This window comes from Hemiscyllium ocellatum, chromosome 5, assembly GCF_020745735.1.
Source record: "Hemiscyllium ocellatum isolate sHemOce1 chromosome 5, sHemOce1.pat.X.cur, whole genome shotgun sequence".
Lineage (NCBI taxonomy): Eukaryota > Metazoa > Chordata > Chondrichthyes > Orectolobiformes > Hemiscylliidae > Hemiscyllium > Hemiscyllium ocellatum.
In genome coordinates this window covers 136,287,098-136,303,682 of record NC_083405.1, presented here as the reverse complement: position 1 = coordinate 136,303,682, position 16,585 = coordinate 136,287,098, and the positions used below count along the sequence as shown (strand labels likewise).

General features: G+C 43.6%; 1 protein-coding gene across 1 annotated transcript in view; it reads right to left on the bottom strand.

Moving 5' to 3' along the window:
- The window catches only part of adck5 (aarF domain containing kinase 5), a 137,275-nt gene extending 123,269 nt beyond the window's left edge, over window positions 1-14,006 (bottom strand). The window contains exon 1 of the mRNA XM_060825663.1: window positions 13,910-14,006. Within this exon, the coding sequence (XP_060681646.1) occupies window positions 13,910-13,933 (24 nt within the window). The 5' untranslated portion in view covers window positions 13,934-14,006. The remainder of the gene's footprint in view (window positions 1-13,909) is intronic.
- Window positions 14,007-16,585: the final 2,579 nt, after the last annotated feature.

Here is a 16,585-nt window from a genome sequence, read left to right as displayed (position 1 = left end):
ATCAGAAAAAACCCCCAGATCTGTCAGGTTGGCGGAAGATTGTTATGGAGAATATTCCCCTGGATTTTTTCACAAATATGGTACACCACAAAACTGAAATTTTACAAGACACTTCAGCCCTTTTTGAAATACCTAGACACAGATTTATCTGCCACATTAACAAGGGCTTTTATATAGCCATAACGATTGTGTTTCATGAGTCCAATATTCAGGGAGGAGGAACTGTGAATGTATGTATTTGTTTGTTATTAGGTATTTATTTAGTTAAATAGCTAGTTTAGTTTTTTTTTAATTTTATACTTCTCTATGTTTATACATTCGTATAGGAGGGTGGGTTGGGGAATTCTTTTATTATTTGGGTTTAGTTTTGTACTGTTTTGTATTTGGTGTACTATTTAAAAATATATTTTTATTAAGAAAAAATAGATTATAAAAAAATTTTAAAAGTGCATATTAATTAATATTTAATAATAGCACATTTTGCTTATGGCAGCATAAACATTCTGACTAAATAAACCCAACCAAGAACTAGGAGCTGAAGTACCATTTGACCTCAAACTTGCACTACCATTCAATAAAATCATGGCTGATCGGTTTGAGTTTAAAATCTCACATTCCCGCCATTTTTGATGGCCTCTTATACTATTGTTTAAACAAACAAACTTAAATATTCAGTGACCCCACCTCCACTATCTAATGAGTTAGAGATCCAAAATCTTACAGCCGACTAAAAGATTTTTATCTCTGTCCTAAGTTTAAAAAAGAGACACCCATCCAAAACATTTATATCCTTCCTTTAAAAAAAAAGGAAACCAAGATGTCCACAGCACTTGAGACACGGTTTCACCAATGCCCTGTATTACCAAAAGGTTTAACATTTTCATTTAGTTTTATTCATTCTAAGTGTTGCTGCCAGCTACATCAGCATTTATTGCCCATGTTTAATTGCCCAGAGGGCAGTTATTAGTCAACCACATTCCTACAGGCCTGTGGTCACACACAGGCCAGACCAGGTAAGGATGGCTGATTTCCTTCTCTGAAAAAAAATGTTTGAACAAGATGGGTTTTTAGGACAATCAACATGGTCATGGTCACAGGACATGGTTGCCACGAAGTCAGCTTTTAAATTTTAGGGTTTTTTTTTGTATGGAATTCAAATTTCACCATCTGCCATAGTAGAGTTTAAACTCATTTCCCATTATATTTGTCTGGGACTCCAGATTACCAGTTTAGCAATTTACCACTATGTCACCAACTCCATGAATTCAACACTTGCATACCCAGAATACAGAAAAGGCCTTTGGCCCATCAAGTCTGTGCTGCCAAAACTACTCAATTTACAATCATCGCGATGCCTTGAATGTTATGGTATTTCAAGTGTGCATCCAAGTACTTTTTAAAAAGTTGAGGTTACTTCTCCTAATTACCCTCCCAAGCACTGCATTCCAGATCCCCAAAACCCTCTGGGTGAAAACAATTTTTCTCAAATTCCCTCTAAAGCCCCTGCCTCTCACCAGAGCAGGAGAATAGCTGCTTTTTATGTACCCTATCCATCCCCCCCATAATTTTATATACGTCTATCAGGTTCCCCTTCAACATTCTCAGCTACAAAGAAAGAAAACAACCCGAGCGTGTGCAGCTCCTTTTCATAGATAAATGTGCTTCATCCCAGGCAATATCGTGGTGAATCTCCTTTGCATACCTTCCAGTGCAATTACCAGTGGCGAAGCCACATTAGATTTGATACTGGGTAATGAACCCAGCCAGGTGTTAGATTTGGGGGTAGTGAGCACTTTGGTGATAGTGACCACAATTTAGATATGTTTACTTTTGTGATGGAAAGAGATAGGTATATATCGGACAGCATGAGCTACAGTTGGCAGAAAAGGCAACTACAAGATGATTAGACAAGATTTAGGATGCGTTGGATGGGGAAAGAAACTGCAGGGAATGGACACAATAGAAATGTGGAGTTTATTCAAGGAACAGCTACTGTGTATCCTTGATAAGTATGTACCTGTCAGACAAGGAGGACATTGTCAAGCGCAAGAGCCATGGTTTACTAAGGAAGTGGAATCTCTGGTCAAGAGGAAGGCGGCAGCTTTTGTTAGGATAAGATGTGAAGGTTCAGTTAGGGCACTTGAGAGTTACAAGGTAGCCAGGAAAGAACTAAAAAGAGTGTGCTCAGATGAGCGTGGAGGAGACATGGGAGGTTGTTGGTGGATAGGATCAGGAAAAACCCTAAAGCTTTCTATAGGTATATAAGGGATAAAAGAATGACTAGAGTAAGATTGGGGTCAATCAAGGACAGTAGCAGGAAGTTGTGCATGGAGTCAGAGGAGAGTAAGTGCTAAATGAATATTTTTCGTCAGTAATCACACTGGAAAAAGACGATGTTGTCAAGGAGAATACTGAGACACAGCTATTAGACTAGATGGGATTGAGGTGCACAAGGTGGTGGTCTTAGAACTTCTGGAAACTATGAAAATAGACATATCCCCTAGGCCAGATGGGATTTATCTTAGGATTCTTTGGGAAGCCCAGGGGGATTGCTGACCCTTTGGCTTTGATCTTTTTGTTGTCATTGTCTACAGGAATAGTACCAGAAGACTGAAGGATAGCAAACATTGTTCCCTTGCTCAAGGAGGGGAGTAGAGACAAGTCTGGCAATTATAGACCAGCGAGCCTTACTTCGGTTATGGGTAGAGTGTTGGAAAAGGTTATAAGAGATAGGATTTATAATCATCTTCATAGGAATAAGTTGATTAGGGATAGTCAACATGATTTTGTTAAGGGCACAATGTGCCTCACAAACCTTAAGTTCTTTGAGAAGGTGACCAAATGGGTGGATGAGGGTAAAGTCATTGATGTGGTGTAAATGGATTTCAGTAAGATATTTGATAAGGTTATCAAACTGCACAAAGACAGAGGCATGAGATTGAGGCCGGTTTAACAGTTTGGATCAGAAATTGGATAGCTGAAAGGAGGCAGAGGGCAGTGTTTGATGGAAAATGTTCATCCTGGAGTTCAGTTACTAGGGGTGTACCGCAAGGATCTGTTCAGGGGCCACTGCTGTTTGTCATTTTTATAAATGACCTGGATGAGGGCACAGAAGAATGGGTTAGTAAATTTACGGACAACATGAAGGTTGTGGATAGTGACAAAGGATGTTGTAGGTTACAGAGGGACATTGATAAGCCACAGAGCTGGGTTGAGGAGATTGAATCTCCTCTGAACCCTTTTCTAAAGCTTCCACATCCTTCCTATAATGTGGTGACCAGAACCACACTCAGTACTCCAAATGTGCTAACCACAGAGCCACCATGCTGCCCAAGAAATGAGGGCTCCTCTGGGATCTGAATCCAGGACCTCTCACATCTTGACACTATACAAAATGCTAAGCAAGCATCATATCCAATCCCATCCCTAGATCAATGAGCCATTGCTGGGCCACAATAAAATTCAAATCATGTTGAACAACTATCAACATGAGGGTTAGTGTTGATCAGAAACCGGTCTGGGCCAGCCATAGCAATAATAGTTATAAGAGCAGCTCAGAAACTAAAAAGATTCTGCAATGATTAACTCACTCCTGACTCCCAAATCTGCCCACTATTTAAAAGGACATATCAAGAGTGCGATGGAATCCCCACTTATCTGGAGGAATGGAGTTCTATCACCCAAGAAGCTTGACACCAGCCAGGACAAAACAGCCCCCTCGATTAGCACCATATCCACAAACATCCACTTCCTCAACCACCAACACACAGCAGCAGCAGTGTGCATTATCTGTGAGACAGCACTGCAGAAATTCAAAGGCTCCTTAAACAGCACCTTCCAAACTCAAATCATTTTTATCCATGAGAAAGGCAGCAGATACATGGAAATACCACCATCTGGAAGTTCCCCTCCAAGCCACTCAACATCCTGACTTGGAAATATATTGTCATTCCTTAAATAATCCTGGGACAAAACATAGTAACTACCACCAAAATATCAATGCAGGTCTACCTAAGCTACATGCCTTGCAGTGGTTCAAGATGATAACTCACCACCACCTTCTCGAGGACAACTAGGGGTGGGCAATAATTGCTTGCCAGCCAGTGACACCTACATCCAATTAATGAATTTCTAAGAAATGCAATTGTCATTGTTGTCGAGAGGTAACTTTAAAGTATGATTGATTAACCATCTCATCACATTAAATATTACATATCTAATATGACCTGCTCTCTGGCTGGTTCCAGAATATGTCGCTCCAAGAAACTCTTCAGAGCAATGTATGAACTCTGTATTTAGGCCAACATTGTTCATCTGATTTTTAACCCATGACTGCAACCGTATCTGTGTCATGGTGTTTGGAGTATAGGAATCATGTTGCAGCTGGGCAGGATACTGATGAGTGTCTGTGTCTGTGTGTCGCCGGGATAAGAGGGTTTGAGCGATAGAAAGAGGCTGAATAAGCTGGAACTATTTTCCCTGCAGTGTTTGAGACTGAGGGTTACTTTATAGAGGTTTAAGAAAATCTTGAGGAGCATAGATAAGGTGAGTAGCCAAGGTCTTTTTCCCAGGAAAGGGGAGTCCAAAACTAGATAGCATAGGTTTAAGGTCAGAAGGGAAAGAGTTACAAGGGACCTGAGGGACAACTTCTTCACACAGGGTGGTGCATGTACGGAGCATGCTCAGAGCAAGTGAAGGAGACTGGCACAACTACAACATTTAAAAAGCATCTGGATGGCTACACAAATAGGAAGGGTTTGGAGGAATACGATACAAACATTGGCAAATGGGACTAGGTCAAATTGGGATGTCTGGTGGGCATGGACAAGTTGGACCAAAGGGTCTGTTTTCATGCTGTATAATTCCATGAATCTTATCAAGAACCCACACTTGCATATTTTATCCTACATTGTTGTTAGTGTCAAGGGTGTTTTATCTTTTAACATGATCATGGCTGATCCTCCCATATCCCTCAATTCCCTGACAGTGCAAAAAAAAAAGTCTGACTTCAATGTCAATCTCGGTTTACAGGAGGCAATGACTTTGTGGTCTTAATCGCTAGACTAGTAATCCAGAGACCCAGGAAATGTTGTGGGGACCTGGGTTCGAATCTTTTGTGGCAGATGGTGGAATTTGAATTCAATAAAAAAAATCTTGGATTGAAGACCATGAGTCTTTCATCAATTGTTGGAAAAAAATCCTTCTGGTTCACTAATATATTTTAGGAAGAAAGCCGCCACCATACCTGGTCTGGCCTACAGCAATGTGGTTGACTCCCACCTGGACAATTAAAGCTTGGCAGTAAATGCTGGCCTAGCCAGTGACACCCTCAACCCATGAATGAATTACAAAATAAAAGTCTTTGCCAGCCTTGAATATATTCAACATCTTGGCACCTACAACCCACTGGGGTACAGAATTTCAAATATTCACATACCCCACCTGAGTGAAATAATGTCTCATCTCAGTTCTAAACATTCGGTCCCTCATCTAAAACCATACACATGTTTTAGATTCACTGACCAATGAAACAATCCTTCAGCATCTACCCTGTCAAGCCCCTTCAGAATTATGTTTATGACAATGAGAAGGCTCCTCATTCATCTAAATTCCAAACATTGTAAGCCCAATTTACTCAGTCTGTCAACATAGAACCAACTTAGGGAACTTTTGCAATCTTGTCTCCAAGTACAGTATATACAGCCTACTTTGTTTTAACCAGCATCTTATGAACTGGTAAAAATTATACATCTCAAATACCCAGATGTTTACTGTCTAATCATGATCTCTGCAATGTCAGAGTAGTCAGTCGAGGGAGCGAGTGAGATACTTTCTGCTGGTATGTTTTATTTCAGGCAAAATTGCTTTATTATTTATTACAGCATAAATCTCTTAAAATAATGTGATGTGCATGTCCCCTGCATTGTATTTCTAATACTTAGGCTGTGTTTTTACATTGATTATTTGGACCCCTTGATCAATAGGCACACTCTTAGTCCCACAGATGCAGATTAATAAAATGTTTGCTGTACTGGTAGGCTAAAAATGCACATAGTAATTCAGATGCGGCTTTACCAAAACCCTGTACATTTTCAGCAAGTATTCTTTATTCCAGTACTCGAAGCCTTCTGCAACACAAGCCAACATGACATTTGCCTTCCTAATTACCATCAGAAAATATGAAGCCAATGAGGTGCTTGAGGCCACTACCAACTACTAGGCGACAGACCTGAGTCATGCAGTCAGAGATGTACAGCATGGAAACAGACCCTTTGGCCCTATCCGTCCATGCCAACCAGATATCCCAACTCAATCATGTCCCACCTGCCAGCACCCTGCCCATATCCCTCCAAACCCTTCTTATTCATATACCCATCCAAATGCCTCTTAAATGTTGCAATTGTACCAGCCTCCACCACTTTCTCTGGCAACTCATTCCATACACGTACCACCCTCTGCATGAAAAAGCTGCCTCTTAGGTCTCTTTTATATCTTTCCCCTCTCACCCTAAACCTATGTCCTCTAGTTATGGACTCCCCGACCTCTATTTACCCTATCCATGCCCCTCATAATTTTGTAAACCTCTATACAGTCACCCCACAGCCTCAGACGCTCCAGGGAAAACAGCCCCAGCCTGTTCAGCCTCTCCCTATTGCTCAAATCCTCCAACCCTGGCAACATCCTTGTAAATCTTTTCTGAACCCTTTCAAATGTCACAACATCTTTCCGATAGGAAGGAGACCAGAATTGCACATAATATTCCAACAGTGTCCTAACCAATGTCCTGTACAACCGCAACATGACCTCCCAACTCCTCTACTCAATACTCTGACCAATAAAGGAAAGCATACTACATGCCGCCTTTGCTATCCTATCTACCTGCCACTCTACTTTCAAGGAGCTATGAACCTGCACTCCAAGGTCTCTTTGTTCAGCAACACTCCCTCGGACCTTACCATTAAGTGTATAAGTCCTGTTAAGATTTGCTTTCCCAAAATGCAACACCTCGCATTTATCTGAATTGAACTCCATCTGCCACTTCTCAGCCCATTGGCCCATCTGGTCCAGATCCTGTTGTAATCTGAGGTAACCTTCTTCCTGTCCACTTCACCTCCAATTTTGGTGTCATCTGCAAACTTACTAATTGTATCTCTTATGCTTGCATCCAAATCATTTATATAAGTGACAAAAAGTATTGGACCCAACATCTATCCTTGTGGCACTCCACTAGTCACAGGCTTCAGTCTGAAAAACAACCCTACCCCACCACCCTCTGTCTTCTACCTTTGAGCCAGTTCTGTATCCAAATGGCTGGTTCTACCTGCATTCCATGAGATCTAAACTCTGTTCACATATCTTGCTGTCTTTTGTTTTAATTCATTTGTGGAGAGGACATCACTGGCTGGCCTGTGTGTATTGCTTGAAAGATAGGTGAGCTGCCTTCTTGAACCACTGCACTCCACATTCTGTGGGTTCACACATAATACCATTCGGGAGGGAATTCCAGGATTTTGACCCAGTGACACTGAAGGAATGGTGATATATTTCAAAGTCAGGATGGTGAGTGACTCAGAGAGGAACTTGCAAGTGGCAGTGGAGTTCCGATGCATCTACAGGGGAACCCCGAATACCAATTATCAAAAAACAGATTATCCGAAGGAGATAGAGGTTCCGACATGTGTCCAACACTGATTGCGTCTTTTGATTACGGTGATTAAAAGGTGCTGCCAAGAACAGTCCTGGACTGATGAGAACGCAGGCAACGTCTAAATGACTGATCTCTCTCTCTCTCTCTGGAAAATGTCGTGTGCGCACACGTTATTTGAAGGCTCATCCCCCAAAAGGCACTTGCAGCAGCAGTCTTGTTGTTGGTGTCCAGTCTGTCTGCCCCGGAGAGGAGGCGGGGGTGGAAAAAGGTCAGGATAGGGCCGGACAGGGGTGGAGTGGGGGGGCAAGGTTGGACAAGTTTTTGGGGGCAGCCAGTGGAGTGATGTGGGGGCGGGCAAGGGCTCACATGCACTGTGTTGCTGCTAGTTTTCTGAACAGGGAGCAGACATAATAGAAAACTCCGAGCCCCAGAGGAAAGGCACTGAATCGATTAACCGAATACTCAATTATCCGAACGAAATAGTGCCCGCCCACCTTGTTCGGATAATGGAGGTTCCCCTGTAAAACTTGAAAGGGTTCAGAAAATATTTACAAGGGTGTTGCCAGGGTTGGAGGATTTGAGAGGTTGAACAGGCTGGGGCTGTTTTCCCTGGAGCATCCGAGGTTGAAGGGTGACCTTATAGAGGTTTACAAAGCTATTAGGGCATAGATAAAGTAAATAGGCAAAGTCTTTTCCCTGGGGTCAGGGAGTCCCGAACTAGAGGGTATAGATTTAGAGTAAGAGGGTAAAGATATAAGAGAGACCTAAGAGGCAACTTTTTCACACAGAGGGTGATACGGGTATGGAATGAGCTGCCAGAGGAAGTGGTGGAGGCTGGTACAATTGCAACATTTAAGAGGCATCTGGATGGGTATATGACTATGAAGGGTTTGAAGGGATATGGGCCTCGTGCTGGCAGGTGGGACTAGATTGGATTGGGATATCTGGTCGGCATGGACGGATTGGACCGAAGGACCTGTTTCCATGCTGTACAGCTTTATGGCTCTATGACTGCACTGGTCTTCTAAATGGTAATAGTCATGGGCTGCCTAAGGATCTTTGGTGAATTTCTGCAATGCATCTTGTGGATAGTACACACTGCTACCACTGGATTACTATGAACTTCTATGGCGCCTTTACTAAGGGGCAATATATACTGGCATCGGCAGCAATCCAGAAAGAATGCACCAGGTTGATACCAAGCATGGAAAGGCTTTATTATCAGCAGAGGTTGAGTAGGTTTGATCTGCACTCATTGGCATTTAGAAATATGACCAGCGACATTATCAAAACCTTTAAGAGTCTTAGGGTCTTGAGAGGATAGGTTAGTTCTCTTTTTGTTTTAGAGGTTAGATTAGACTCCCTTCAGCGTGGAAACAGGCCCTTCGGCCCAACAAGTCCATGCTGACCCTCCGAAGTGCAACCCATCCAGACCCATTATCCTAGCCTATATTTACCCCTGACTAATGCGCCTATCACTATAGGCAACTTAGCATGGCGACTTCACCTGACTTGCATGTCTTTGGATTGTGGAAGAAAACCAGAGAACACGGAGGAAACCCATGCAGACACGGGGAGAACGTGCAAAGTCCACACAGACACAGTCACCCGAGGCAGGAATTGAACCCGTTTTCCTGACACTGAGGCAGCAGCGCTAACCGTGCCACCATTGTGGGACAGCCTCAGATTATAGGGCATAATCTCAGAGTACAAAGTTAAAAATCACCACACCAGGTTATAATCCAACAGGTGAATTTGGAAGCACTAGCTTTGAGCACTGCTCCTTCATCAGGTGGTCGTGGAATAACTCAAATCAATCTCAGTAGGTGGTCACACAACACAAAAACTAGGAGAAATTTACTGTTTGAGGATAGAGAATCTGGGGAATTCTTTGCCACAAAGATCGGTCAAAGTTGTGCCATCAAGTGTATTCAAGTCAGAGGTAGATTTTGAATCAGTAAAAAAAAAATCAAGGGTTATGAGAAAATACAAGAGATTTGAGGATAATCAAAGCAGCTGTGATCATATCGAATGGCAGGGCTGGGCCAAATGGCCTACTTATGTCGCTATATCCTATTTTACAATATTGTGGTAGCTCAGTCCAACATTTAAGTGTTGCATTGCTTTATGTACTTTTTCTCTAAAATGGTGTGTCAATTTATAACCGTTTAACTCAGGACAGCGTGACAGCACTTCCAAAGTACATTACTGCCTGCGAGGTGTATAAAATTGAGGGGTATGGACAAGATGGATAAAAACACACCAAGGTCATAAAATATGCTATACATAGACATTTTCTCTCTATCCACCCCAGCAAGCCAGAATTACAACCGCATTCAGGTGACTATTAGAAATGTGGATGAAAATGTTAACAAGAGAAAACTCAAAAAAATAAGAACTGCAGATTCTAGAAATCAAAAACAAAAGCTGATTTGCTGGAAAACTCAGCATCTGTGGAGAGAAAGCAGAGTTAGTTTTTCAGGTCCGGGGTGCTTCAGAACGGTCAGTGGTCCCAAAACATTAACTCTGCTCTCTCTCCACAGACACTGCGAGACCTGCTTAGTTTTTCTGGCAAGTTCTGATTTTGTTTCAGACAGAAAACTCAGGTGTGGTCATTCTCTCTCTTCTAAACCACAACCATTTTGCAGGAGGCCAGTTGAACAGGATACAGGATAACATTTAGGAACCTAATTATGCACTTCACAGGACCTACAAGACCTAACTGATCTTTGCATTGAGTCACTGGAGTGAAAATCGTGTACAATTTCCAGGAAACAAATGCTACAGGAAGGATAGAAAGGGAGGCAAGAGAGGAGGGGGGAGTGGCATTTTTGATAAAGGATAGCATTACAGCTGTGCTGAGGGAGGATATTCCCGGAAATATGGGATGTTAATTGGGTGGAAGTGAGAAATAAGAAAGGGATAATCACCTTATTGGGATTGCATTACAGACCCCCTAATAGTCAGAGGGAAATTGAGAACAAACTTGTAAGGAGATCAGAGCTATCTGTATGGTAGTTATGGTAGGGGATTTTAACTTTCCAAATATCGACTAGGACTGCCATAGTGTTAAAGTTTTAGATGAAGAGGAATTTGTTAAGTGTGCACAAGACAATTTTCTGATTTAGTATGTGGATGTACCTACTAGAGAAGATGCAAAACTTGACCTACTCTTGAGAAATAAGGCAGGGCAGGTGACTGAGGTGCCAGTGGGGGAGCATTTTGAGACCGCGACCATAATTATATTCGTTTTAAAACAGATGGAAAAGGATAGACCAGATTCAAAAGACGAATTTCTAAGTTGGAGAAAGGCCAATTTAGACAGTATTAGGCCAGATCTAAAAGTTGAAGTTCTAAATTGGAGAAAGGCCAATTTTGACAGTATTAGGCAAGAACTTTCAAAACCTGATTGGAGGCAGATGTTCACAGGTAAAGGGACGACAGGAAAACGGGAAGCCTTCAGAAATGAGATAACGAGTATCCAGATAAAGTATATTCCTGTCAGGGTGAAAGGAAAGGCTGGTAGGTATAGGGAATGCTGGATGACTGAAGAAGTTGAGGGTTTGGTTAAGAAAAAGAAGGAAGCATATGCCAGGTATAGACAGGATAGCCGAAACGTCGAATTCTCTATTCCCGAGATGCTGCCTAACCTGCTGTGCTTTGACCAGCAACACATTTGCAGCTGTGATCTCCAGCATCTGCAGACCTCATTTTTTACTCGAATGAATCCTTAGAAGAGTATAAAGGAAGTAGGAGTATACTTAAGAGGGAAATCAGGAGGGTAAAAAGGGGACATGAGATAGCTTTGGCAAATAGAATTAAGGAGAATTGAAAGAGTTTTTACAAATACATTAAGGACAAAAGGGTAACTAGGGAGAGAATAGAGTCCCTCAAAGATCAGCAAGGCAACCTTTGCGTGGAGCTGCAGAAAATGGGGGAGATACTAAATAAATATTTTGCATCAGTATTTACTGTGGAAAAGGATATGGAAAATATAGACTGTCGGGAAATAGATGGTGACATCTTGCAAAATGTCTAAATTACAGAAGAGAAAGTGCTGGATGTCTTGAAACGGTTAAAGGTGGATAAATCCCCAGGGCCTGATTAGGTGTACCCAAGACCTCTGTGGGAAACTAGAGAAGTGACTGCTGGGCCTCTTGCTGAGATATTTGTATCATTGATAGTCACAGGCGAGGTGCCTGAAGATTGGAGGTTGGCTAACATGGTGCCACTGTTTAAGAAGGGCGGTAAAGACAGGAAACTATAGACCGGTGAGCCTGACCTCAGTGGTGGGCAAGTTGTTGGAGGGAATCCTGAGGGACAGGATGTACATGTATTTGGAAAGGCAAGGACTGATTAGGGATAGTCAACATGGCTTTATGTGTGGGAAATCATGTCTCACAAACCTGACTGAGTTTTTTGAAGAAGTAACAAAGAAGATTGATGAGGGCAGAGCAGTAGATGTGATCTATATGGACTTCAGCAAGGTGTTCGACAAGGTTCCCCATGGGAGACTGATTAGCAAAGTTAGATCTCATGGAATACAGGGAGAACTAGCAATTTGGATACAGAACTGGCTTAAAGGTAGAAGACAAGAGGGTGGTGATGGAGGGTTGTTTTTCAGACTAGAGGCCTGTGAACAGTGAAGTGCCACAAGGATCTGTGCTGGGTCCTCTACTTTTTGTCATTTACATAAATGATTTGAATGCAAGCATAAGAGGTACTGTTCGTAAATTTGCAGAGGATGCCAAAATTCGAGGTGTAGTGGACAGTGAAGAGGGTTACCTCAGATTATAACAGGATCTGGACCAGATGGACCAATGGGCTGAGAAGTGGCAGATGGAGTTCAATTCAGATAAATGCGAGGTGCTGCATTTTGGGAAAGCAAATCTTAGCAGGACGTATACACTTAATGGTAAGGTCCGAGGGAGTGTTGCTGAACAAAGAGACCTTAGAATGCAGGTTCATAGCTCCTTGAAAGTGGAGTCGCAGATAGATAGGATAGTGAAGGCGGCGTTTGGAATGCTTTCTTTTATTGGTCAGAGTATTGAGTACAGGAGTTGGGAGGTCATGTTGCGGCTGTACAGGATATTGGTTAGGCCACTGTTGGAATATTGCGTGCCATCCTGGTCTCCTTCCTATTGGAAAGATGTTGTGAAACTTGAAAGGGTTCAGAAAAGATTTACTACCATGTTGCCAGGGTTAGAGGATTTGAGCTATAGGGGCTATTTTCCCTGGAGTGTCGGAAGCTGAGGGGTCACCTTATTGAGGTATACAAAATTATGAGGGGCATGGATAGGATAAATAGGCAAAGTCTTTTCCCTGGGGTCAGGGAGTCCAGGACTAGAGGGCATAGGTTTAAGGTGAGAGGGGAAAGATATAAAAGAGACCTAAGGGACAACGTTTTCACGCAGAGGGTGGTACGTGTATAGAATGAGCTGCCAGAGGAAGTGGTGGAGGCTGGTACAATTGCAACATTTAAGAGGCATTTGGATTGGTATATAAATAGGAAGAGTTTGGAGGGATATGGGCAGGGTGCTGGCAGGTGGGAATAGATTGGGTTGGGATATCTGGTCGGCATGGACGGGTTGGACCGAAGGGTCTGTTTCCATGCTGTACATCGCTATGACCTAAATACGAAAATTGAGTCACATTGTAAGCAATGACCCAAAACTCACAAGCCTAAACATTTCAATTACAGGAATTATTGCAGAAACAAGTGATAAAGGATGATACAATTCAAAATAGGAAAAAGTAGTCTTCACAGCTGCCCTATTACAATCAGAGAGGGCTGCCTAATCGGGGTACTTCCATTATACAGCACTGCCCACATTGTACCCCTACTACCACCAGATCTCAGCCTGCTGTAATGCCCCCAGCATAACTACTAACATAACATAGCATAAGCTTGAGTTTGCAGTAATCCTCCCTATCAACCAAACTCCAGTCAAAGAACATGAGCTACAGCTTTCAGAATCAGAATCCCTACAGTATGGAAACAGGCCCTTCGGTCCAACAAGTCCACACTAACCCTCCGAAGAGTAACCCACCCAGGCCCATTCCCCTACTCTGTATTTATCCCTGACTAATGCACCTAACCTGCATAGCTCTGAACACTACGGGCAATTTAGCATGGCCAATTCACCTAACCTGCACAACTTTGGATTGTGGGTGCAAACTCGAACCCGAGTCCCTGGCGCTGGGAGGCAACAGTACAAACCACTGAGCCCCCATCTTGTTCAATGACTTAACTTGTCTTACCCTGAGCAGCGTTTCCTTCGCCATGCTCCCTTGCCGTTGTCGCTCCTGACGCTTACCCTCGATATCCTTGAGCTGTCTCCGACATCCGAGCAACTACTTGTCGACGTAAGAAACGTCGATCACGTGATATTGTTCCCCGCTGCTTTCTGGGTAATGTAGTTCCACCTTCCTGTTCGCCCAATTCTGCCCGTTCCTAGCCGTCATTCGGCCTTGACGAGTGGACGTGAAAGTTTGCGTGGTGTGCGCAATACCACCTCGGACTCTGATAGTGCACCTTGAGCGCAGTGAAATGACTCTTTGAGGGATTGGGCATGGGTACAAGTGTAGGTGTTGAGGAAGAAGAAGGGCACAGGTGTTATGTATTAGGGACGCGCCTGAAGGTAATGTGATGGTGACGAGTGGAGCGGTCAGAACCGGTGGAGTGCTATTTCTGTTCAAGTTCATTCATGCCTTTCCACCACGTGCGCTCACCTCTCCTCCAATCACGGCATAGGGTTTTTTTCCCGCTCTTTTCGCACCGTGACCGTTTGGAGGGAATCGTCGGGGGAAGGGTTTTGACCTCTGCCCCCGACTCGCGCTCGCCACTCCGCCAATCGGGTCGCCGCTTTTTCCTGCTTTCGTTCAGCCGCTCGTGCTGAGGCGGTTGGTATTTGAATCTCCGCCCCTCCCGGCCTCGTGCTGGTAAGCAGCGCGGAATGAGGACATTCGGCCCTGTAGCTCATCAAGCATCATAGTCCTTCCAAGCCACATGCCACCCTGGCTTGGTAATATAACACCTTCCCCTCTCTTTTCCCAGATCAGATTCCTGAATCTGTCTCCCTAATATCACCAACGGTGGGCATTCCTACACCCAAAAGAATGTAAGTGTTTCAAGAAAGCAGCAATTAAGGATGGGCAATAAATGCTGGCTTAGTCAGTGAGGCATTTAAGGGAATGAATAAATTTCAGCGCTGGGCCTCTCAAATGTTCGTTTCAATACTTTTTGTCATAATGGCTCACTGCTGCTTCACAGTGCCAAGGACCCAGGTTTGATTCCACCATCAGGTGGGTGTGTGGAGTTTGCTCATTCTCCCTGTGTCCGCATTGGCTTTCTCCCGGTGCTTCGGTTTCCTCCCACAGTCTAAAAGTGTGCAGGTTAGGTGCATAGTCTAGATTAGAATGGTGCTGGAGACGCACAGCAGGTCAGGCAGCATCCGAGGAGCAGGAAAACCGACGTTTTGGGCAAAAGCCCTTCATCAGGAATGGAGGCAGGGAGCCTCCAGGATGAAGCGATGCCATGCTAAATTGCCTACAGTGTTCATGGATGTGGAGGCTAGGTGGATTACCCATGACAATTGCAATGTTACAGGACAGGGAGTGGGGGTGGGTGGGATGTCCTTCAGAGGGTCAATGTGGACTGAATCGTCCGTGTCGTACTTCCAGACTGTCTTGAGGGTTCCTGCCTTGCCTGCAACCTGTTGGGTAAAACAAAATCCCCAAATCTCCTCTTAATTTCCTTAATTTAAAACTGCCAAACCAAAAAAAGGAAATTGCTGGAGAAACTCAGCAGGTCTGGCAGCATTTGTGCAGAGAAAGCAGAGTCAGTGAGTCCCGTGATCCTCCTTCATAACAAGTGAACCGTGCCTCTTGGAGTTGGCTCCTCTCCTAAGGGACAATGTTTCTGTTCATCTAATCTGCCAGTGTTCCTCAGAAACCTCAATCAGATTGCACCTTTCTGGATCTTCTGTCTTCTCTGCATTAAGGAAAGCAATCCCAGCCTATCCAGTTTCTAAATTTCACCATTCTCTACATCAGGAATCAAACCTGTGTCCCCAGAACACGGTCCTTGTGTTCTGCAATGCTTGTCCACTCTCATTACTACTACAACAACCCGTCCCCTCTCATTGACCATCCTCCAAGTACATCAATGATTTATTCATAGGTTGTACAGCATAGAAACAGACCCTTTGGTCCGACTCATCCATGCAAACCAGATATCCTGAATTAATCCAGTTCTATTTGCCAGCATTTGACGTATATTCTTCTAAATCCTTCCTATTCACATTGCCATCCAGGTGTCAGTTGAATGTTGTAATTGAACCAGCTTCCACTATCTCCTATGGCAGCTCATTGAATATATGCACCACTCTCTGCGTAAAACAGTTGCCCCTTAGGTCCCATTTTAAAACTGTCCACTCTCACCTTAAGCTTATAATCCTCTATTTTTTGACTCCCCTACTCTGGGAAAAAGATCTTGGCTAATCATCCTATTCATACTCCTGACAACTTTGTAAACCCCTATAGGGTCACCTTCAGCTCTCAGTGCTCCAGGGAAAACTTGTTTCAGCCTATTTTGGGTGGCTTGGTGGTTCAGCGATTAGCACTATTGCCACACTGCACTAGGGGTCCAGGTTCAATTCCACCCTTGTGTGACTATCTGTGTGGAGTTTACACATTCTCCCAAGTCTGCGTGGGTTTCCTCCAGGTGATCCAGTTTCCCCCTACAGTTCAAAGATGTGAAGGTTGGGTGGGTTGGCAATGCTACATTGTCAATAGTTCCATTTATGTGCAGGCTAGGTTGATTAGCCATGGAAAATGCAGGGTTATGGTATGGGGAGGGGGTGGAGGGAGAGGCTGAGTAGGCTGGGGCTGTTTCCCCTGGAGCATCAGGCTGAGGGATGACCTTATACAAGTTTA